The following is a 25,360-nucleotide window of genomic DNA, read 5'->3' on the forward strand; positions in this document are numbered from 1 at the left end:
CACAACTTCCGTTTTGGCTCAAAGCTGTGCATCCTTAGTTCCGGTGTACATAGTAAGTAATGATAAAGTTGTCTATTTCATATATACATATATATATATATATATATATATATATATATATATATATATATATATATATATATATATATATACACACACACACACACACACACACATGTCTGACAGCATATGTTGATCAGACAGAACACCGGAGCATGGAGTTTACACAGTCTCTAAAACATTTGCCTAAAATAAGATTTGAAGATAGATCACGATTTGCAAACCAATTTTCTCTGACAAAATCTAAATTAGACAAAGGCTACAAATTCTTCACCGAACAATACCTGTTTGACTATGAAGGTATGTATTTTTGTTTTGCGTAACCGTTAGCTTAGCATTAGTGAATTTTGTTAGCTAGCTAACTACGTGACATAACTGTTCCTTAACCAGAACTTTTTACTGTTTTTGAACTATAACGTTTTAGGCTCTAATCTTGATCAGATTCTTAAATTATAGACTGGAGTTGCCACTCATCCCATAAAATAGGGGTTTGTTTGTTATAAGCAGAGATGTCCGGTGCCGCCGCTGCTTTGTAATGCCTTCCTCTAATCGGACCACTTTTTCGGTAACGAATAATCTAACGAGCTCGTATTTCAAATCCAGTAATCAGATTAAAGTTATTTATCCAAGTCACTGCGCATTAATATTTTCTTTTATATTTATTTTTATTTGTTCTGTGCATCTTTGGGAGAGACTCTGTGACAGTTAGCAGCGACAGAAAAATGAACAGTGCATGGAGATGCGCATTTTGTTGCTGGAAAAACAGAAATGTCGTCAAGCCCAACTGTTATTTGTGGCTTTTGTCTTGATTTTTCTAAACTCATAAAAAATAATGATTCACCGGTCGCGTTTTTTGGGGGACTTGTGTTTGAACGTGAAGTTGCTCATTTGAGCTTGGAAATGAGCAGAGATACATAATCAGCCCCAGAATATTTAAAATACTATTCTAAACAACGTTGTTGGAAGCTGTCCTTTATTTTCCATTAATACAGAAAATAAACCTCTAAACGTTACATCACTGACAGGCGGCGGTGTATATGTTTCCTAACTGTGGCTAAAGCTGCTGCTAGCTGGTTTACTCATGATCGGAGGCTGGTTCCTTTGAATGCAGTAGGAGAATGGTAAATTGACAATGACTAATAACGGTTATCTAACACATAAACACTGTTTTATAAAATACAGAAAGTGAACCTCTAAACGTTACAGCACTGACAGAGAGTATATTTTTTCCTAAATGTGGCTAAAGCTGCTGCTAGGTGGTTTACTCTCCGATCGGAGGCTGTTTATTTTATACATAGTTAGAGAATGGTGAATTTACAATGATTAATAACAGCTATCTAACACTTAAATGCTGTTATTATTAAACTTACCTTTTATAATATCCTTAAGATTATGAGAATGTGGGAATTTTTCAGCTTGGTTCCCAAGGCAAAATCACACCGGAAGTAAAGATACCCAGTTTTGAGTTATGGCGGCCATTGTCTGACGTCACTGTGAAAAGGGTCTATTTGGTAAAAACGGCAGGTTTGCAGAAGTAATTCAAGACACAAGTTTTACTATTTATTCGGTTAAAAAGCCCTGGAGCAATAGAAACATAGCCTGAGTGGCGAACGCGAATAGGGCCTGTGAGTTCGGGAAGGGGATTGACTAAAATCCCTGCGCTTTATAGCATTGCGAAACATGAATGAGACATGTGAAGGTTACGTCTTACCCCGACAGGCCGAGGCGGGCGTAGCGTGAGGGATCCGAGGGGAGGCACTGATGAGCGGGGTGACAGAGCCATGTGGAAGGAGAAAAGCTGTTGATGAGGCTGATTCAGAGCGGGGAACCGGTGGGAAGGCGATGGTGAAATGGAGAGAAGATGGACGACGAACGGCTCTGACTCCAGCCGGCCCAGCACACAATATACAAGTGCGCGGTCGCTCAAGACATTATGGTACACCCATTTACGGGCTGCTTTCACAATAAAAGCGCACATCCGGTCCATGTTTGAGCCACTCAAATCCAGCCGCATCATTTGCAAACAGAAAATAATATATGCTGAGAAACTAATACAAAACTAATACTATATATATATATATATATATATATATATATATATATATATATATATATATATATATATATATAGATAGATAGATAGATAGATAGATAGATAGATAGATAGATAGATAGATAGATAGATAGAGTCATTTTTATCTTTTCCCCCTAAGTTGCCGTGCACATTGCTGAGAAACTCTCTGTTTCCAAAGACTGCTACCACTTGTGGGTGACAGAGGGACACCTCTAGAACAGAACCAGAAAGTTGCAACTAGATCTGATGTGTAATTTCAAAATAAAAGCCTATCAAAAAAGTCATTTCTATCTTTTTCCCCTAAGTTGCCGTGCCCATTGCTGAGAAACTCTCTGTTTCCAAAGACTGCTACCACTTCTGGGTGACAGAGGGACCCCTCTAGAACAGAACCAGAAAGTTGCAACTAGATCTGATGTATAATTTCAAAATAAAAGCACTTCAAAAAAGTCGTTTTATCTTTTACACCTAAGTTGCTGTGCCCATTGCTGAGAAACTCTCTGTTTCCAAAGACTGCTACCACTTCTGGATGACAGAGGGACCCCTCTAGAACAGAACCAGAAAGTTGCAACTAGATCTGATGTATAATTTCAAAATAAAAGCACTTCAAAAAAGTCGTTTTATCTTTTACACCTAAGTTGCCGTGCCCATTGCTGAGAAACTCTCTGTTTCCAAAGACTGCTACCACTTCTGGATGACAGAGGGACAACTCTAGAACAGAACCAGAAAGTTGCAACTAGATCTGATGTGTAATTTCAAAATAAAAGCATTTCAAAATAGTCATTTGTTATGTTTTTCCCACCAATTTGCCTTGCACATTGCTGAAAAACTTTGTGTTTCCAGTGACTTCTCTCACTTCTGGGTGACAGATGGACACCTCTACAAGACAACCAGAAAATATCAAATATAATTTCAAAATTAAACCCCTTTAAAATAATACGTTTTTATTTTTATATACACAAATAAGTAGAAAATGTAAAGAGCTGCCTCACTCAATCATCTTTTTTATATACAGATTTTTCTATAATCTCCTATACATGTACTACTTATATACAAACCAGATTTCAAAACAGGTGTGACACTAAACAATTTGTGAATAAAAACTGAATGCAATGATGTGGAGGTGGCAACATATAATATTTTATTCGTAATAGAACATAGATGGCAGATCAAAAGTTTAATCTGAGTAAATGTAACATTTTACAGGAGATATATGTTGAGTCAAAATTTCACAATGTCTATAAATCCCAAAAAAGTTGGAACACGGCCATTTTTACCACTCTGTGGCATCTCCCCTTCTTCTTAAAACACTCAGACGTCTGGGGACAGAGGAGACGTCACTGCACCTCAAACAGGAATGCCACTGTCAAGGAAACAACAGTATGGGCTCCGGGATTACTTCCAGAAAGCATCGTCAGTGAACACAATCCACCGTGCCATCTGCTGCTGCCAGCTGAAACTCTACAGTGCAAAGAGGAAGCCATTTCTAAGCATCTCCACAAGCTCAGCAGTTTGCACTGGGCCAGGACTCATTTAAAATGAAATGAAGCAAAATGGACGACTGTTCTGTGGTCAGATGAGACACGATTTGAAGTTCTTTATGGATCACTGGGACGCCATGTCATCCGGACCAGAGAGGACAAGGATAACCCAAGTTGTTATCAACGCTCCGTTCAGAAGCCTGCATCGTTGATGGTATGGGGTTGCATGAGTGCTGGTGGCCTGGACAGCTTGCATGTCTGGAAAGGCACCGTTAATGCAGAGAACTATGTTCAGGTTCTAGAACAACATAGGCTCCCATCTAGACGTCATCTCTTCCAGGGAAGACCCTGCATTTTTCAACAACATAATGCCAGACCACATTCTGCAGCAATCACAACATCATGGTAGGAGAAGGATCCAGTTACTGAAATGTCCAGCCTGCAGTCCAGATCTTTCACCTATAGAGAACATTTGGTGCATCGTAAAGAGGAAGATGCAACAAAGAAGGCCCAAGACGAATGAACAGTTAGAGGCCTGTATTAGACATGAATGGAGAGCATTCCTATTTCTAAACTTGAGAAACTGGTGTCCTCTGTCCCCAGACGTCTGAGTGTTTTAAGAAGAAGGGGAGATGCCACACAGTGGTAAAAATGGCCGTGTTCCAACTTTTTTGGGATTTATAGACATTGTGAAATTTTGACTCAACATATATCTCCTGTAAAATGTTACATTTACTCAGATTAAACTTTTGATCTGCCATCTATGTTCTATTACAAATAAAATATATGTTGCCACCTCCACATCATTGCATTCAGTTTTTATTCACAAATTGTTTAGTGTCACACCTATTTTGAAATCTGGTTTATATATAAGTAGTACATGTGTAGGAGATTATAGAAAAATCTGTATATAAATAAGATGATTGAGTGAGGAAGCTCTTTACATTTTCTACTTATTTGTGTATATAAAAATAAAAACGTATTATTTTAAAGGGATTTAATTTTTGAAATTATAGATCATATGTGTTTGATATTTTCTGGTTGTCTTGTAGAGGTGTCCATCTGTCACTCAGAAGTGAGAGAAGTCACTGGAAACAAAGTTTTTCAGCAATGTGCAAGGCAAATTGGTGGGAAAAACATAACAAATGACTATTTTGAAATGCTTTTATTTTGAAATTACACATCAGATCTAGTTGCCACTTTCTAGTTCTGTTCTAGAGGTGTCCCTCTGTCACCCAGAAGTGGTAGCAGTCTTTGGAAACAGAGAGTTTCTCAGCAATGGGCACGGAAACTATGGGAAAAAAGATAGAAATGACTTTTTTGATAGGCTTTTATTTTGAAATTACACATCAGATCTAGTTGCAACTTTCTGGTTTTGTTCTAGAGGTGTCCCTCTGTCACCCACAAGTGGTAGCAGTCTTTGGAAACAGAGAGTTTCTCAGCAATGGGCACGGCAACTTAGGTGGAATAGATCTAAACTACTACTTTAATGGTCTTTTATTTTGAAATTACACATCAGATCTAGTTGCCACTTTCTGGTTCTGTTCTAGAGGTGTCCCTCTGTCATCCAGAAGTGGTAGCAGTCTTTGGAAACAGAGAGTTTCTCAGCAATGGGCACGGCAACTTAGGGGAAAAAGATAGAAATGACTTTTTTGATAGGCTTTTATTTTGAAATTACACATCAGATCTAGTTGCAACTTTCTGGTTCTGTTCTAGAGGTGTCCCTCTGTCATCCAGAAGTGGTAGCAGTCTTTGGAAACGGAGAGTTTCTCAGCAATGTGCACGGCAACTTAGGTGTAAAAGATAAAACATGACTTTTTTGATAGGCTTTTATTTCGAAATTACGCATCAGATCTGGTTGCAACTTTCTGGTTCTGTTCTAGAGGGGTCCCTCTGTCACCCAGAAGTGGTAGCAGTCTTTGGAAACAGAGTTTCTCAGCAATGGGCACGGCAACTTAGGGGAAAAAGATAAAAATGACTCTCTATCTATCTATATATATAGTATTAGTTTTGTATTAGTTTCTCAGCATATATTATTTTGTGTTTGCAAATGATGCGGCTGGATTTGAGTGGCTCAAACATGGACCGGATGTGCGCTTTTATTGTGAAAGCAGCCCGTAAATGGGTGTACCATAATGTCTTGAGCGACCGCGCACTTGTATATTGTGTGCTGGGCCGGCTGGAGTCAGAGCCGGCTAGCTTTACCGCGGTGACGACGAGCTGGGAGGAAACGGCGACGTGGTCGGCTTGTGCCAGGGCCTGAGGTGAAGAGAGACGGCCTGGGGATGTTGATGGTGGTATTAAGTGTCTGCTTGCCTAGATGGATCCTGGCGAAAGTGGCGAAAGAGCATGAAACGGTGAATCCCAGACAGGCGAGAGAGCGGCGGGAGCTGCTTGAAGTGATGAGGCCGAGGCCAGGATAAATTCTTTAGTGATTGAGGAGAAGGAGCCGAGCATGTGGTTAAATGGCCCGTATGACAGCAGGATCACGGGTGGAAAAACGGCAATCATAAAGAAAAGGATCTGGCGAGATTGCTGGCTGAGAAGCTGCGGAGAGTGGCTGAACGGATTGATCGCAGCTGGTAAGTGGAGGAGGCCGTGGCCACTAAGTCCTTTTTCAACTGGAGCTCGAACGACGATTGGCCGAAGCGAGGCTTGATCCAATGCTGATAGGTCCAGGGTGAAGAGAGGGCGGCGCTGATTGATGAGGCAGGTGAGGCTAAAGAGTCTTCCAGATTGAATCTGTACTGAAGCTTCATTTCCACCAGAACAGCTGCAGCTTTTGGTTTTTAAACATTTCCAACATGGAAACTTTTTGTCAGCTTTCATTTTTAAATAAATAGAAAACATTGAGAACTTTAGAAACTGTTTTCTGTTAAAGAAGTAGAGGGTGGAATGGGATTTTCACTTTTTGCTGATGATGGAGCAATGTGGAAAAGAGGAAGAAATTTAGAATTTATTGTTAAAAAGCTTCAGAAAAATGGTCATATAAATGGGGTTTAAACTTTCTGTAGAAAAAACTAAAATAATGTTTTTTACAAGAAAAAGAGTTGATGGAAAAACTAAATTAAAATTATATGGACAGGATTTAAAAAGAGTTAAACAATTTAAATTTCTTGGAATGTGGTTTGATGAAAGAATGACATGGGGAATGCATATTAAGAAAATAATTGATAAATGTAGAAAAGTTTTAAATATAATGAGGTGTTTAGTTGGAACAGAGTGGGGAGCTGATAGAAAATCATTAAAAGCAATTTATACTGGGTTAATTAGGTCAGTCCTAGATTATGGATGTATAGTTTATAATTCAGCAGCAGAATCAAACCTCCATAAGTTAAATATTATCCAACATCAGGCTTTAAGATTATGTACCGGTGCTTTTAAAACATCTTCAACAGCAGCATTACAGGTTGAAATGGGAGAAATGACTCTTAAACTTAGAAGGGATCAATTATCCTTAAAGTATTGGTCAAATTTACAGGGACAAAGAAATGATCATCCAACATTAGAGGTGCTTAAACATGGCTGGGAAACGGAAAATAAACAATTAAAGAGCTTTGGATGGATAATAAACTCTAAAGTTAATGAAATTAATTTAAATCAGTTAGATATATGCAAGGGTGAAAGTAAGGGGGTGCGGAGGGGTACTGCGTACCCCCAAAAGATTTAGCAGGGGTACGCAGTACCCTCAAGAAAATAGAGCGGCTGTCTGCTGTAAAGAATCAGCGGGTGCACGCAGCTGTGAGTGCGTCCGCTGATTAGACATGACTGACTGGTTATTCTAACAATGACCAGTCTAAAGCAGTGGTTTTTAACCTTTTTTGAGGTTCCAAACCTGTATGCCGTCCGTTATTACGAAGTCTTATTAATGCGCCACATGCTTGTACGCCACACGGCGGGCAGCGACGACACAGGGTTAAAAATCCAATCAGACAGAGAAACATTTTAACTTCAAACTCCTTTTCACTTATTGAGCTGCCACTCCATAATTCACCTTTTAGGATCTTTGACTGTTTTTATGAAATCACTGTTTAGGTTTGATGGAAACTTTAAAATAAATCTCTGCATTGTGGTGGTAAACATGGAAACAGTTATAAACTTTGTGAACCACCTCTTCCTCCTCCACTAGTTTCCTCTGAGTTTGTAACTGAGACCAAAATGTGGTGATTGTTGTCTGGTTCCAGAAAAAGTCCTAGTTTCTGTCAGATCCTCCCAAAGCTCTGAGAACTCTGCTTCCAGAGCTGGAACCATTTTCCTCATCAACTCTTCATCTGCAGCCTTTGTTGAAGCTGTTAGCTGTCCTCCATGAAGACCTGCAGAGACATGAGCTTCAGCTCTTTAGACATCCCAGCCTCTTTAGTTCTGGAGAACTTTCACTGCTTCACCATGAAGATGCTGCTGGACCCAAACGCTCCGTCTCCTCCAGGGGTTTTGCTCTTCAGCTCTTTAGGAGTTTAGCAACAATTTCTTCTGACATCCAAACCTTTGTTCCTCTGAGACGATGGACAGACCACTGCAGAGACATGTGTCCCTCTTCCAACCAGTTTGTCCCAGTTCCTCTCAGACCAACAGAGGACGGTCCAGACCTGAAGAAGCAGCAGGACCGGTTCTGCTGCTGCTCTGCAGGACGACCAGAACAATCTGCAGCTTTTAGCTGAAGCAGGTTGACGACTGTCCACTTTCTACTTTGTTACAGCATCAAATCCAGCAGATGAACGGAGACACAACTGGGAGCATCATGTGTCTGGTCTGCTCCCAGTTTCCTCTGATCCAGATTGATTTCATTAGAACTGAATTTATTTCTTCTCTCATCACAGACTTGGTGGCTGTCCTCTTCAAAAGGCTGAATGTGAAGTTGTGGCCTCAGCTCTGAAGTCCAACCCATATCTGACTGAACTGGAAATAAGTGACATCATCATAGAGGGAGGTGGAGAATCAGATATGAAGAATCTGCTTGAGATCCTGGAGAGTTCAGTCAGTAAAGTGAAGAATCTGAGGTTTGTTTTCTCTATTTATCCAATAAAATCCTTCAATACTTTCATCCTTAATTTAATATTTTTATTGAAATACATTTTCTTCAACATGTTTAGATGTCAGAATAAAATCTCAAAAACCTGTCATGTTGGGTTCCAGTTCCTTTACCCACATACAGAACACCACCAGGAGAACAGATAATCACATAGTTTATTTTAACAACGATGAAAAGATCATGCGAGTCTGATACTGGAGGGGGGCAACCCGGGTCGTCTGTATGCTGAAGGGTAGTGAAAAAGAAATGGTGAGTTTGAGGTTGTCGGAAAACAGAATCTTGCGATCAATCAGAATGATCTAACTTCATCTTGATGGAGACTTCTGCCAGGGGGGAAAATAATGTGGGTTCCAGGGTTTGGTCTCTTTGCGAGTGTCCTTGAAGTGGTCCGGGTTCCAGCGTGAGATCTTAAGGGAAGGGGATCTTGTTAGGTGAAATGGTGACTGCAGTGGAGGGTGGACAGGTAAGTTCAGGTGAGGAGCAGCAAGGAGCGAACCGACTGCCAGCTGAGAATCCAGGAACGGTTTATTATAGTTCTGCAGAGGCAACCAGTGGTAATAATCCATGGTGTCATGAAGGTGGAAATCCAGAAGACCAGGTGTCACAGGGGATTTTCCAAGGTGTCACAAGGAAACACCTGGGAGAGAAGGCAACAAGGATAACTTACTAGAAGCACTTTCAGAGAAAACAGACAGCTAGCTCAAAGGGGCGCAGAGAACCATAACTGGCAAACACTCAGGCATTAAAAAGCTGGCAGTCTGCTCCTCATATACTCCAGGATGATTGTCTGATAGATCACAGGTACGCCGGCTGAGTCAACGGCCACACCCTCCACGTTGTGCAGCCTCCAATCACCATCTAGTGCAGTGTTTCTCAACCTTTTTCGGACCAGCGCCCCCTAGCCTTTACCCAGGTTCCTCATCGCTGCCCATCAAAGAATTGGGCTCCTTTGCACTGAATATTATTTTACTATTAATATTACTATCACCATTGTTGATGTTGTTGAATATCCGACTGATTTAATGACGAAAAGGAGTCGGGTGGATTTTTAGATGAACTTTAGTGAATTAAGAATGAATGAATCATACGTACTAATACATGACAGTCGGAAATCAGCTAAGGAAACATAAATAAGTACGGCTGTTAGAAGAGAATTATCATCACCATGGAAACAGGTTCCCGAGCAACATGGGATACGGAGTCCGCTTTGCCATTGACACCCCTGTCATTGTGAATGACAACCTGTGAACAACAGGTTAAATCAAACAAATTCTCAACAGATGTTTTGATTTTTATGCTTTTTCTGTATTTATCATCAAAAATGATTTCCCAGACAACAAAAAAGCCATGTGAATAGAAATTATTTTTACAGGCTTCTAAGAAAAATGCAATGAACACAGAACTGCCAAGACATATGTACAAAAATACCAGACAAAGTGAATCACAGCAACGTCATCAGCCGGTGTAACCCTGAACTGATGTAGTGAAACTACCGGTAGCAGGAGCGGAGCTGCGCCAAGAAGCTACAAACACTGAATAGAAGAAGAAGAAGAGCTGCCATCGGCACAGTTGCAGCCAAGCATGATTTAATGTTACACAATACAGTTTTACCAAGTTGTTCAAAGTCTAAACCAGAGGTTCCCAAACTGTGGGGGCGCCGCCTAGAGGGGGTGCCGTGCCATTGTAGGGGGGGGGGGGGGGGGAGCCGTCTGGTTGAAAAACAAAAAACAAAAAAATATGAACGCTGTATGTGCTGGATTTTTACCTTAGAATGGCCAACTCTGTTATTCCTCTGTCAATTTGATACAGTAGGGGCTTCCGCACTTCCCATATCTGTGTCCTCTGTGACTTTTATCAGCAGTTAAAATTGTTTAATCCGTTGTTAATGAGTCATAACCTGTTTTTCTGAGCCGCCTTTAAACGCAAAGCGCTACGACGCTCGCTCTGGGTTTACACCTGTACGGCAGTGAAGGAGACCTGTATGGAGTTAGATTTGTTTCACAATTATTCAATCAAAAAAAAAAATAATCATGTCAGAGCAAAAATCACAAAGTTTTTTTTTTACTCTTGTTTTGGTTGAGTCTTTTTTTTGGTTGAAACTTTTTTTTCTGAGCTTTTGGTTGAATTCGTTTTCTTGCTTATACAACTTTATTTGCTTTGGCGAAGCTTACATGAACATTCTGGTTTTATTTATTTAAAACCAATAAATAAACTGACTTGGAGAAATATATTTAGCCAAACACACCTGGCCCCTAAAAGCAACACTTCCTTCCCTACCTGACCTTCTCTGACTCAACACTTACTGGTCTCTCCATCCACATGCTCTGATCGTCTCTAGCAGCAGGAGGAATCAGTAAGATTCCTCCTGGTCATACTAGCTGCACTCGAGACACTCAGACATGCATACGCTGTCATTACCATGATTTTATTTAATCAGCAACATAGAATCATGACGTAGATCATCATACACTTTGTTATTAACAGTTGTATGGCATCCAGCTGGAGCCAGACCTGCTTTAAATACATTCTGAAACCATGACAACACATGTATATTTATCTAGTTATATTATATTATATTATAAACAATTTAATTACTTATTTTCGTCATAACTTGTTGCGTATGGTGAACTGACAACTCCACTGGTCGGACTTCTTAATGCGCATGCGCTGTGTCTGCATATATGCTATCCTGACCGTAGACCCCTCATGGGGCGGGTCGGCCCGTTGCTACGATACGTAACAGCGTCCGCCATATTGAATGTGGAATATGTGCCAGTAAGGTAATACAAGTAAATGGACCAAACTTTATAAAGTGCCGTTTTACAAAGTATTTTAAGTTAATACCTGCCATTGACACATTTTCTCACACACGTTAATATATTTGGTAATCGAAGAAATTACTAAAGACAGCGTTTCTAACTTTTGATGTGATTATTTAATTGTTTTGGAACATTTCTGAATAAAGAGCACAACGTTTTATTTGATAGAAACGATTCTGATAATTTTTATATTGAAATTGATGAACAGACACTCTTTTACAGTATTTTATTAAAGAATATATCCATAATTGCTATAATAATATTCCATAATTTAATGTACATTAACATTTCAAGACAAGAAACAAATAATTTTCCTGTATTTATTTTTTATATGTTATTGAGAAATGACTTTTGAGTTATAAATCAGTCATTGTCAAACATTAAACTACATATTTTTCTTACTTTTTTCCAGAGAATTTACAGGATGTCAACTCTGCTATTGACAGCAAAGAGTGAAAATAATTCCAACAGAGTAAATTATTTTTTATTTCATTACATAAGCTACATTAATACACTTAATACTTCCAGCAGGGGCGAGCGCAAATCGTGACACTGCACCTACTAATAGCACTTCCGGTGGCAGGTGTCATTATGCGCCACAAGTGTCACTGTTTTCAGGGCTAGCTGTCAGTGTTGCCACTGGCTTCGGAAAATGGACTACATATCCCATGATGCTTTATTACTAGTCGAAGAAGAACTTGAAGACAGACGAAGAAGAAAGAATTTAATAAGAGTTTTTTTTTCGCAGAAAGACTTATGTCAGCTGAATTCCTACACTTTTTCGTATATCATTATGTATGATTTGTTCATCCTATTTATTCACTAGAGTTCATCTGAATAATCCAGACGACTCCTTCCGTCTTTGAATTAATCAAATACACAACAGGTATCAGGGATGCCATTGGTTTCAGCACCTTTGTAACAGCTGAGTCTGGTTTCCACTAGAGCTGCTGTTTGGTGTCCAGGATGTTTCAGAGCTGTGACAACTGGTGCCGATGTTTTGGGGGATGGCAATGACAGTTTTTGGAAAACGTGTTATTTATATTGCCTGTTTATAAATTTTTATTTCAATGGTAATTGTATTGGTTAATTATCCTTGAATATTTTTGACTTAATTTAATTGAAGGAAGATGGCCAAAGTAATTGAATCTACCACTAAGTGTCACTATTACAGTGGAGCCTGTTGAAACCCGTTGGGTTGCCAGACAGGGCTTTGGCCAAGATGGAAATACGTAGTAGTTGTGTAAAACGTATATTGTAGAAATTAATAAAGTTTGAAAAATAATTTTTAAGGGTAATGATTATAATTTCTCATGGATGAATAATAAGTTATTTGATCCTGATGTAGTAAATTCACACTAAACATGAATTTTACAGTAGACTTCAAATGATACACAAATATTTTAGTTCTTGATATTGAAAACTTAAATCATATGTTATTGCTGTTTAAAGTATTAACATACAATGGCTAATAAATATTGACAAATCAATTACTATGCATATACTTTGTGACATGAACTTTAAAAAATGTTGAAACATATCTGCCAAATAAAATAATATGTAAACAGCACAATTTTCTTTGAAAAATCATTTGCATCTTAAGTATAACCCAAAGTAATTTTTGTTTCCAAAAATATGTAACAATCTTGTTCTTAATGCTGCTTAGGATTCACACATTGTCAAAGTTTTTGAGGTGTACATACTTTGTGTTTTGACTTATCAATATTCCATATTAGTGTAAAAAATTTGAAGGTGGTTTAACTTGAAAGTGAAAGTCCTCCTGCTGCCTTGAAAATGCTGTTGAAATGCATTTTGTAGCTCAGATTTTAGTCATTCTCTCATCTTTGAATAAGAAACTTTGAAGACAATGAACAGAACCAGAAACAAACACAGAGAAGCAACCTTCATGTATGCCACACAAATCTGTAATGAACTTGACAAATAATGAAAAATAGCAGATTAAATTTATTAAATAATAAGTAATAACTCTTTAAAACTGGTTAACAGGCATTTTTGGAAAATTATAACATTTTTTTTTTAATTGCATTATCTTAAAACACTGAAAGTTATAGTGGCTGCCTGGTCTATTAAGTAATAGACCAGGCAGCCACTATAACTTATGACATCCTGTGCACTGTCATGGAACCATGCTGAACATAATGTCACTCTGGAATTGTCAATATCTCATGTTGCCACTGTCACTAATATTAACTAATAAGTCAATATTAGTGAACTTACCCGGTTTAATAATCAATAGCATTATATTAAGGTCATTGTATGAAAATAATTAGAATCCTGAACTGACAGGAGCTTGTCAGCACTGACATACCATGGCGACCGAGTGTCAGTTGTAGTGGTAGGTACCTAGTGGTAGCTATTATCAGCTGTTGCAGAAGAGGTCCCATCTGACATGGATTCAGTGCAGGAGTTGTCTTTCTCTGTTAAGTCTGAACACCGGCTGTATATTTAAATATGTATGAGAATTATGTTTTAATTAAGATATATTTTATTTCTATTTGTTTGAACTAAAGTTATTCATATGCTACATTCTATCTGAAACAGATAGAGAATGAGGTTAGCAGCCTGTGGCACCCATGGCCACCTTACTTGTGCCACCTTACCCAGTGGTAAGGTGGCACAAGTGACACCTTATGGCAGCTGTCAACATGTTTTCACTGAGGCTCTTTATTGGAAACTGAAATTTGAGACTGTATAAAAAATAGACCAGGGCATATTTGCTTTTTTGAGGGAACACAACGCTTAAGAGGAAATGCAATACGTTGTGCCAGATCCACTGTTGTTTTCATTAATTATAAATTCATTCATATTAAATCTGACACAGAAGCTGTCACCAAAGAATATTCTATTCCTATTCTATTGTTTTCCCCACGAAGCATATTTAAATATGCTTAACTATGTATAATACAATAAAAAAAACTTTAAAATGAAATTTTTATAAATGTAGCTGTTTGTATAAGGTTTCCAGTAACAAAACAGTGTGTTATAAAAGATTAAATGTTCAAATACGTCATTGTGCCTGTTAAACATATAAAGCTGAGTGGAGCGGTCAACGCTATAAGATGGCCGCCCTAAATCTCGTCAGCAAAAATAGGCGAGAGCGGTCCGTGAGGCGTGGAAGGTGCCGAGGTCAGCCGAGGTCAGCCGAACGCAGTGGCAACACTGACAGCTAGCCCCGAAAACAGTGGCACTACTGGCAGGTGTCAGACCTGCCGCCGGAAGTGCCACTAGTATGTGCGGTGTCACGATTTGCGCCTGCTGTCTCTCAATACTTCAGATTGAGATATTTAAAAATAGACAAAAAGTGAAAGAATAAACATTTATTATACTGGGAACACTGGTCACAGGCAGGGCTTCAGTCTGCTGGTCACACTGGGAGAACTCAATGACTTCTGAGACGTCCTGGTTCACAGGCTAAAGCCAAGGATAAAAGAGAAATTATCCAAAAGTGTAATAGAAAATACATGTTTCTTTCATATTCAGAAAAATACATTTTCAGCATGTTGGGCTCTGACTCGTAGCATCTTTATAGCTAAATACCGACATGGTGAAGCTGAGCTGTAAACAGACTGAAGACCAGCAGCTCCAGCTCTGATCCTCACTGATCTTTCCTCACTAAATCCTCTGGTTTTTAATAAACTTCTCCTCTAACAGCGGTTTTTCATCAGCTCTCTCTCATTAGAAAACAGTATGAAAACTTTAGCTGCTAAGCTAACAATCAGCGGTTATTTCGGGCCAATTTAGCTACATAGGAAATATTTTTCGGTTGTTTAGAAGCGAATTTCTGGCTGCAAAGTCAAGTAATTCTGATCTTTCATCCTTACCTGGGGAAGGTAATGAGAATTAATCCAGATTGTTTCGTAAAACGGTTGAAATAAGTCCACACAGCACAGGACTTAAGGAGCTCCGATCGCCCTGCTGCCACATAGAAGATGGCGGATGCTGTTACGTACGACTCAGCGCTCCATGAGGCGTCTACATATTGATGTCTATGATCCTGACAGCGTATGGCTGTCTGACAGAACAGCGGCTAACTGCGGAGCTAAGCATAGCGAACGTTCCAGATTACAGATCAGTTTTTGATGAATTAAAAAAAAAACGTTTTTGGTGAATAAAGTGGAGTAGACTTGATACTTGTCAGATGACGGAAAACCAAGTATCGTTTCTGCTTCAGCACAGAGTCGCTGTTTAAGCAGAGAGGTAATGAAATACAACAGACACTGACAGGCCTTAGAACTACTGAGCTGGAGGAGACAGGTGAGGAAAAACTGTTCTTATCTATCGATTCAGTATTTTTATCATACAGACATTAGGCTGTTGTTCTTATGTACTAGCTTATTTTAAATTTATTTTCCTAACACTAGCTAACGTTCCGGGCGAGAGGCGGGTCACCCTGGACAGGTCGCCAGTCTGTCCCAGGGCCACTCACAATATCCCCATTCACTAAACACAAAGAAAGCAAAGTAATAATACTTACACCAGCACACACTCCTTTGTTTTTATTGATCCTACGACGGTTGAGCTGCAAATGCGGTCGTCCACAAGCTTTGATCCAAGCTAGGGATTCCGTTTCAGATTTGGGAAATCTGTGAATTTTATTTCCACAAATACGATCAGGATGCCTGACATCGCCTGAACAGATTCCCCACTGACAGTGGAGAACCGTTCTTATTTGAGTTCTGTCACAAAAACTTTGATTGTGTAGATTGTGGTCTGCTAGTCCACAATCTACATTAGCATGTGTTTACTACTGTAGCTTTTGTTTGTGAGACGGTCAAGCACATGGTAGCTGCGCTGTGACGTCAAATGGGCATTAGCCAATGAAACGCGGACCCTGTGGTAAGGTCCATTGTAATGATTTATTTTTAAAAACAAAACGTTTTGTTTAAAAACCTTTTTCAAATTAAAAAAAATTATTTTTGTCTTGTGAACTTAAAAAGTTATTTGTAACTGAGTTGGACCTGCTGACCTGAGGTCAGAACAGGACAGCATTCGGACCCCCAGTGTGTAGAAATCCCCCTCATGTCAAGCAGGTCAAAGGTCATTCAACCCAGTCTAGAAAAGTGAATTCCTGGAATCTGACAGGCACAAATCAATAATCAATGATTGATGCTTCAACACTTTGATCAGAACCTTGAATGATTTTACTGACTAAAATCCTCCAACACAACATGACCCAGTACCAGGTTCTGGTTCTGAAGTCAGCAGGTCTTTATTGAAGCAGCAGCTTGTTGGCTTTAATATTCATGAGAATTTTAACTGGTTCTGTTGGACTGGTTCACCTGCATCCTGTTGGCTTCAGCTCATCTTTTATTCTTTATTCAGGTTGTTTGGCTGCAGGTTGACAAAGATCAGCTGTGATTTTCTGGCCTCGGCTCTGAAGTCCAACAGCCTCCATCTGACAGAACTGGACCTGAGAGGAAACAACCTGAAGGATTCAGATGTTCAGCAGCTGAAGGATCTTGTAGATGATCTAAAGTAAGTAAATGTTTGTAGTGAGTCCAGCTGCTGTCAGCATATTAAACTAAACCCAGTTAGCATCAAAGCAAAGCTCCAGTGTTCCCAGTAAAGCTGCAGCTTCTCAGTGGGAGGAGAATGGTTCAGGCTTCCTGATTGGACACAGAGACAGCAATCAGCCAATCAGAGGAGCAGCAGCTTGCTGTGTCCATGTCTCCAGGACGTCCAGCTGGACTCCAGCGTCCAGCCGTCCAACATGTCTAGAGACAGTGGTCCTCATTCATCAAACTGTGGCAACAGCAGATCTGATCTCAGATCTGCTTGTTCTCTCAGTTCAACAGGAAACAACTGATCAGGTTCATCTTGGTCACAGCTCTGAGATCAGTCTGACTGCAGCCTGGAAACCATCTACTGGATGTGCTGCGTCACTGACTGCTGCTGGAGAGGCTGGAAACACTCACTGATCTGATCTCTCCTTCCTTCTTCTCTCTGCAGGTTCTGATCTCTGTAAAGTAGAGAACGGTCTCTGTGTCCTGCTGATCCTCAGAGGTTGAAGCTGCAGCAGTTTGAGTCTAAAGAGACTCTGACTGGATCCTGATGATGACCTCTGACCTCCAAGATTTTCCTCCTGTTTATTTTCTCATGTCTGTCATTTAGTGTCTGATATTGTTTGTTTCTTTGGATTGTTGTAGATTCTATCTTTTCCTCAATCTCTCTTAGCCTCTTTTATCTGCTTACATGTACATGTTGCAGCTTACATTGCCATGTTTATGTGCGACTGCTGGCAGTCACACATAAACAGATTGAAACTGATTACACAAGTCTTGGAGTGTACAGATTGCAGAAAGGAATAAAAAGCCAAACTTGCGCTACAATCCTTGCCTCTCTTGGTTTCATCTGTAAGGTGAGCTCAGTGTGGCCCAGTGCTGGACGGTGGTTAGAACTCTCTCTTCCATTTGTATGACATGTATGACTTGTAACATTTCATCATTTTTCGGCATTAAAGCCTGTTTTCATATATAAAACCAAATCTCATTATTTCTCAAGGTGATTTACACTCAGGGGTTCTAGTCGGGTCCTGAAACTGGTAAACGGACCTGGTGGAGTACAGAGACAAGTGAATGAACTCCAACAACTTGAGTTTGAGCTCCATTTGTTCACAAATACAAATTATTAAACCGCGATCATGACTTATTCCTTTTTAGGTTGGTCAGTTAAACTACTCGCTTCTCCCAGATTAAATTTAACACAGAAGCTGTTAGAGATGCTGATGTTTTTAGCAACAAAAGGGGCTTGTTGGGGGTTTTTATGATTCGCACAAAACCTGTAAAGACCCAGACACAAAACCAATGAGGGTTTATGACTTCCTTTGCAAAGGGAGAGATCCACAACCTCTAATCCACTCAGGATCACAGATTGGTGAGCTCTGCTCTCCTCTGCTTGGGAAATGGCTTTTATTATGATGACCTTTTTCAGTAGAACAATGCTGAGATAACAAAACAGATGGACCCCGTGAGTAGGAAATTACATTATAGATAACTGGTCAGAGTCAGTTAGGTAACTGAACACATGTAGATAAAACATTCAAATAAAATGATAAAACAATGATTAGTTTAACCCAACAGGGCTCCTCAGTCAAATTCTGCTCCAGGCCTCATCCAGCCTTGAAGCGGCCCTACATGATGAGGTAATCTGCTGCACTGCGCAGAGATGCTCAATAAACGGGAGATTTAATTCAATGCTGCTAATGTGGCTTTAGTAGCTCTTTCATTTCTGTCTTTCCTGAAGAAAGAGGAAGTGAGCTTCTAGGCTGCAAAAGTATAAGAATAGTTGAGACTTATCCTTGTGTCAAAGCATTAAAGGTTTGAAGAATAAAATCTAAACATTTTGAGTAATTGGATAAAACCCAGAGTAAAATGCTTAAATTAATAATAACTTGTAATTTAACCAATAATTGATATTGGTTTAACCAATGGTTGATGTTGGTTTGATTATAAGAATATTTACACTTACTCTTATAAGAACTTACAGATAAAACAAGTAAATGTAAATTGTTATCAAATAATTAGAATAATGGATTATTCTTGGTTTCTTTTCAGAAGTGTCTGTAATACCTCACATTATGATTATAATAAGAGTAACTGTCATAAGCGGTGGTGGGTGGTGGTGAGGAGAGACGCAGGTAGACCCAGGATGTAGACGAAAATGATGAGTTTAATGATGAAGTTGCTCAAACAGTCCAGATCTGGCAGCACGGCAGAGAACAAAGCACACGGCTAATTACCGGTAGCACTGACACGAAGACTGAACTATGAGCTAAGCTAACCAGGACTTAACAGTTCGACTGCAGAGCTCGGACGACTACTGACATACATTAGACAAGGACCCGACAAAGAACACAGACAACAGGTGAGACTAAATACACACAGGGTAATCAAGGAAACGAGACATACCTGGGAGACAATCAATAAGGAAGACGCAGAGACGAAGTCACAGGAAGCGAACTGAACACACAAAAAACACTATAAATAAACACAAAAACACAATCATGACAGTAACTAATAAGTAATAGTTATGTTATAAATGAATGCTAATTCAGAGAAACTAAAAGGTTATAAATGTGATTTTGACATTGAACTTGAAATGGTGTAAAATGTGTAACTGTAATTAAAGGTTATTGATGTTGTGTTGGAGGTAGATGGTAGGTGAAAGGTCAGGGGGAAAGAGGAACTGATGGGAGAGCGGAGGTAACCAAGGCCTTATTGCTAAACTTAAACTTTCCTAAGAAAAGGTTAGACACAAGAGGACTGTTGAGCAACTTGGGACATTAGTACAGACATCAGGACATCATGTCTCCAAGACGGTGATGGATGTGAGATTATCGGTCCAAGCAGTCAGCCAATGAGACAGGCACAGCAACAAAGCTAGCCAATGCAAATGCACCAAAAGGGTGGACAAAGCCATATAAGGTGAGTCCAAAAGAGGAACCTTTGGTTGGATCCTTCAGGCAGCTTCGAGCCAAGATTGAGATGGACAAAGAACTCTGCAGCTGAAGAAGAGCCGGAGCCACAGAGCCGAAGACTGTTCTGCACATGGGGACCAACCCGTTAGCCCCGCAACATGTGGCTTCAAATTGCATTTCTCTCATCAGCTGGGTTCGAGACTTCAAAGACAAAGACCAAGGCACAGAAGAAGATAAAGAGGAAGAACTGGTGTGTTCCCTCCATGAGATCAATTCGTCTACATCTCAATGGACCAGAAAGATCGTGAGACGAGGAGAAAGGAGCTACAGAGCTGCAAGGCAAGAAGCTGAGGACCGCTACACGCATGAGGAAGTCACCCTGAGGCCCGAGATCTGCCGCTCTGACTCAGTACTCTTCCTGCCAGCAACCAAGTCCTGTGTGACCTCACCATCGAAGTAGAGATGGAAACTCATCAGACCTGCAGGGAGATCTGCCCTCATCTATCAGCGCTGGGAGCCTTCTGCTGCTGCAACACCTCCTTCATCAGGCCAGTTCTGGGGCTCAAGATGCCAAACTCCGTCCGTCTCTCTCAAAGTTTTCCTTTTTTAGTTCACAGTGTCAGCATTAGGGAAAGATAGGCTAGATTATTGATTTTACTTATTTGATTATTTCTGCTACTGATTTATATGAGGGGCCGTTTAGGACAAAAATTACATTTTGTCTCTCACACACTACCAAAAACTCAGGCACACTCCAAAAAAATAGCCACGCACACTCAAAAAATACTCAAATTGCATATACACACACTACTAAAATGTCACACACACACAAACGCTAACTTTCTCGCTCACATACACAACTACCAGCTCGCGCACATACACAGACGTTTATCTCTCACATACACAAGACTAAAGTTGAACACACACACACAGTACTAAGACTCGTTTTATGTATGTGTGAGAGCGAGACTCTTTTTGAATGTGTGAGAGTTGTCACGGAAGAGGCGGGGCATAATTTTTGGATCAAACTGCGCATGCGTAGATCCTAAACTATAAGTTTCCAATTTTGACTCACTGTATGTTCTATTACTTAGTATATTTGTGCTTTTAAAAATATATAAATATATTGAAACTATCTTTCAATAGCTACCTTATATTAAACTATGTTAAGAACAAATGTCAAACATAGTGCAAATATTTTGAAAACAAAGTAAAAGATCTTGCAGGTATATTAATCTCCTTCCTCCTTCATCAGAAATGAAAAATTATAAATGCACACTACGTGTTGGGAACCTGTGTTTGTTGACTGACTTTTATTTGTCAGGCTTACGAGACAAAAGCTGAAAAAAGATCGATTTTCTTCGCTTTCAAAATAACACAAAACAGCGTAAAAAGACCTCCACACCAGACCTCGTTTATTTATGTATGTATTTTTATTTTGATAGCTGCCGATTAAACTGAAAGTTACACATTGACATGATCATATGAGTAGGTTTTACCAAGAAATCGATCAGAAGCGCCGTGAAAATGGTCAGATTCACCGGATCCGCGTCTCTGGCTGCAATGCGCGCTCCCGTCACAGGGGGAACAGATTTTCACAGCTGTGTGAAGCTGACACCCCACCCACGTCAGAAAATTCAGCAAATAGTCTGAATGGTTAGTGCTCCGTTTGTGCAGGTTTGTGCCGTTAAAATTTTCGTTTGTACAGTTTTGGTTTCTGAGATATTAAAAATTATTTTTTAGGTCATCTAGAGTTATGCTGGCACCCAGTGGACAGATTGTACTACAGCAATTTTGCTATTTTTAATCAGTCAATCAGATTAATTTATTTCTATAGCACATTTAATCTACAAGAAAGTTAAACGTTCTATATATATTTAAAAGCACAAATATACTAAGTAATACAACATACAGTGAGTCAAAAATGGAAACGTATAGTTTAGGATCTACGCATGCGCAGTTTGATCCAAAAATTATGCCCCGCCTCTTCCGTGACAACTCTCACACATTCAGAAAAAAGTCTCGCTCTCACACATACACCCCATATATCTTAGTACTGTGTGTGTGTTCAACTTTAGTCTTGTGTATGTGAGAGATAAACGTCTGTGTGTGTGTGCGAGCTGTTAGCAGTGTATGTGAGCGAGAAAGTTAACGTTTGTGTGTATGTGCGCGAGCTGGTAGTAGTGTGTGCGCGAGCTGGTAGCAGTGTATGTGAGCGAGCTGGTAGCAGTGTATGTGAGCGAGCTGGTAGTAGTGTATGTGCGCGAGCTGGTAGTAGTGTGTGCGCGAGCTGGTAGTAGTGTGTGCGCGAGCTGGTAGCAGTGTATGTGAGCGAGCTGGTAGCAGTGTATGTGAGCGAGCTGGTAGTAGTGTATGTGCGCGAGCTGGTAGTAGTGTATGTGCGCGAGCTGGTAGCAGTGTATGTGCGCGAGCTGGTAGCAGTGTATGTGAGCGAGCTGGTAGTAGTGTATGTGAGCGAGCTGGTAGTAGTGTATGTGCGCGAGCTGGTAGTAGTGTATGTGCGCGAGCTGGTAGCAGTGTATGTGAGCGAGCTGGTAGCAGTGTATGTGAGCGAGCTGGTAGTAGTGTATGTGCGCGAGCTGGTAGTAGTGTATGTGAGCGAGCTGCTAGTAGTGTATGTGAGCGAGCTAGTAGTAGTGTATGTGCGCGAGCTGGTAGTAGTGTATGTGCGCGAGCTGGTAGTAGTGTATGTGAGCGAGCTGGTAGTAGTGTATGTGCGCGAGCTGGTAGTAGTGTATGTGAGCGAGAAAGTTAACATTTGTGAATGTGCGAGCTGGTAGTAGTGTAAGTAGTAGTTTTTAATTACTTTTTATTATGTTGTGTTTTTAAATTGTACAGCACTTTGCATCAACTGTGGTTGTTTTAAAGTGCTTTATAAATAAAGTTGGTATGGTATGGTATGTGCGCGAGCTGGTAGTAGTGTATGTGAGCGAGAAAGTTAACGTTTGTGTGTGTGACATTTTAGTAGTGTTTGTATACGCAATTTGAGTATTTTTTGAATGTGCGTGAGTATTTTTTGAGTGTGCGTGGCTATTTTTTTTGAGTATGCGTGAGTTTTTGGTAGTGTGTGAGAGACAAAACGTAATTTTTTTGAGTGTGTGAGAGTTTTTGGTAGTGTGTGAGAGGCAAAACGTAATTTTTTTGAGTGTGCGAGAGTTTTTGGTAGTGTGTGAGAGACAAAACGTAATTTTTTTGAGTGTGCGTGGCTACTTTTTTGGAGTATGCGAGACTTTTTGGTAGTGTGTGAGACAAAACGTAAATTTTGTCCTAAGCGGCCCCTCATAGATTTAAGCTTTACTGACCCTTGCAAAACTGCCTTACTAATAAAATACTTAACATTAAGAAAATCTAAAAGATGTTGTGGACATTCAGTTAATGAGTCGCCTTAAAGTTCTTTGATGGTTGTAAAATAGCTATGAAGTTTGATTCTGGGAGGAAAAAGTGGAAAATGTTTTATAGGTTGCTTTTAGCCAAAACAAAACAACAACCTTGGGACTCGCCTGAGTCACTAAAACCAACCTGGTTCAGTAACAAGTGCAAGTTGTAATAAAGAGAAAGAGCGACCGTTAACAGGTGTGCTCTGTGAAACTAGTTGGTGGAGGGACATCTGGAGGCAGAGGTCGTCAGAAACCAGGCTAGTCTTTCTCGACTCCAGCTTAAACAGAGTTTACTTCAGTTCTGGACAGGGTAAATCCCGGCAGATTTAGGAAACTGAATTCACCCGTTAGACGGAGAGCTGGTAGCACATCCCCTTCCTCTGATAGGTGGAAGAAGAAGAGGAGGGGGGGAAGGCTGTGCAACAACAGGCTATCTGGGCAAAGAGAAACAGAGAAAGGTATTTCACAGATAGCTATGAAATCTGGAATCTCTCCCGCTTTTCTCCCCACATAGATTCTCAGGAACAAACTTAAATTCTGTAACTAGTTCCAGCAAAGGTTATCTCTACAAACCTAATTTTGTTCTTCTGCTTTCAGCTCCTCAAAAGAATGAGTCTTGGCGTAAACCAAAAGTAACACATAAAATCAACAGGACAGAATGGGGTAAAATTCCTTTTTCTAACCTATGAAACATAATATTCAATCCTGAGTATAAAAATTAACACAGTCATTATCCAAAACCCTTTCACCATAAACATGAGCAATTTTCTAATACTAAACAAAACATTTCCATTCACACAATTTCCATTTGATTCCAATATAGTAACAGATAATACAATTTCAAAATAGATTCATCACTGACTAAATTAGTAATTCTATAACTACGATTAAACTATTTTCAGTCAGAGCATGCTATTAGTAACTAAGAAAAATGTCTTGCAAATTAAATGTTAGTGGTTTTAAACATTCTATGTTGTATTCAGTTTTACACCACCCCAGATGTTAGTTTTGGAAAAATGTTTGATCTTCCGTGAAAACTTCCCTCTCCCCACGCTCATCCAAGTGACACTGCCTTCCTGCAGATGCTAATTTTATGGCCTCCTGTCCTGATAACACAACAGGAGCCTCAGTGATAGTTCCCTTTTGATCTGTATTTTCCTTCCCGTAAGTTGAATACTTACCCATCAAGTTTTAGTTTAAATCGTTAACACAAACCTGTTCTAAATGAAGAAATAGTTCAAAATGGCCTTTTTCACATGCCGTAAGATTAACTGCTTTAAACACTAAAAATATTAATTTTCCTCAACAGTAAGTAAGAGTAAAGACATAAAACAAACATATGATAACATATTTATTCCAACACTTCCCTTTATATTTATGCAAATTCAGATTAACATTCTTGAAAACACAGTTTCAGGATGGTACGTTTTTGATTTACAGAATTTTGATTCCTAGCAGCTTTAGAAGAGTTAATTTTAAATGTGAAACAGACGGGTGATAGCAGAAGCCATGTTGTTTCCTGCCGCTGATCAAATGTCAGAGTTCCTCTGGATTCAGCTTCCCTGATTCTTTAACTGGATCCTGAACATCTTTACTGAATGTTTGAGGATCCAGGCTGACCTGAACATCCAACACCATCACTTCCTCCTTTCTTTCCTCTTCCTGGATCCAGATGTTGAATCTGAAGCTGCTTCGTTTGGAGGACAGATCCTCAGAAGAAGAAGATGGAGAAACTGATGAATCAATAATCTACCAATAATAACCTTCCCTTTATTAGAGCCGCTTGGACCAGGCATGTTCAGGGGGGGAGGGGCGAAGGCCCCTCCCCCCCTTTTCTTTTTTTTAAATCTGTATGTCAGAAGGCCTGCTTGTGCCCCTCAGCAATAATGTTTAGCAAAATAAACTAGTCTGGCTTCCCTCAGTCTAATAAAAACTCGCAGAGCCTCCATGTTGTTCAGACATCGTGTCCATGGTGAGCAGGAGGAGGAGGAGGAGGAGGAGGAGGAGGACGGATCTAAGCCTCTAACTATCAGATTATGGGCAAAAATATTTTTATTCACAAACC

At 39.8% G+C, this 25,360-nt stretch overlaps 1 protein-coding gene across 1 annotated transcript in view; it reads left to right on the forward strand.

Moving 5' to 3' along the window:
- The window catches only part of LOC106911470 (protein NLRC3-like), a 30,209-nt gene extending 12,399 nt beyond the window's left edge, over positions 1-17,810 (forward strand). Inside the window, exons 5-7 of the mRNA XM_088003790.1 lie at positions 8,430-8,609; positions 16,804-16,956; positions 17,431-17,810. Coding sequence (XP_087859916.1) covers positions 8,430-8,609; positions 16,804-16,956; positions 17,431-17,437 — 340 coding nt within the window. The 3' untranslated portion in view covers positions 17,438-17,810. The remainder of the gene's footprint in view (positions 1-8,429; positions 8,610-16,803; positions 16,957-17,430) is intronic.
- The last annotated feature ends 7,550 nt before the right edge of the window (positions 17,811-25,360 follow it).

The sequence above is a fragment of the Poecilia mexicana genome, unplaced genomic scaffold (assembly GCF_051168715.1).
Source record: "Poecilia mexicana isolate PSO_F unplaced genomic scaffold, ASM5116871v1 scaffold_2, whole genome shotgun sequence".
Classification (NCBI taxonomy): domain Eukaryota; kingdom Metazoa; phylum Chordata; class Actinopteri; order Cyprinodontiformes; family Poeciliidae; genus Poecilia; species Poecilia mexicana.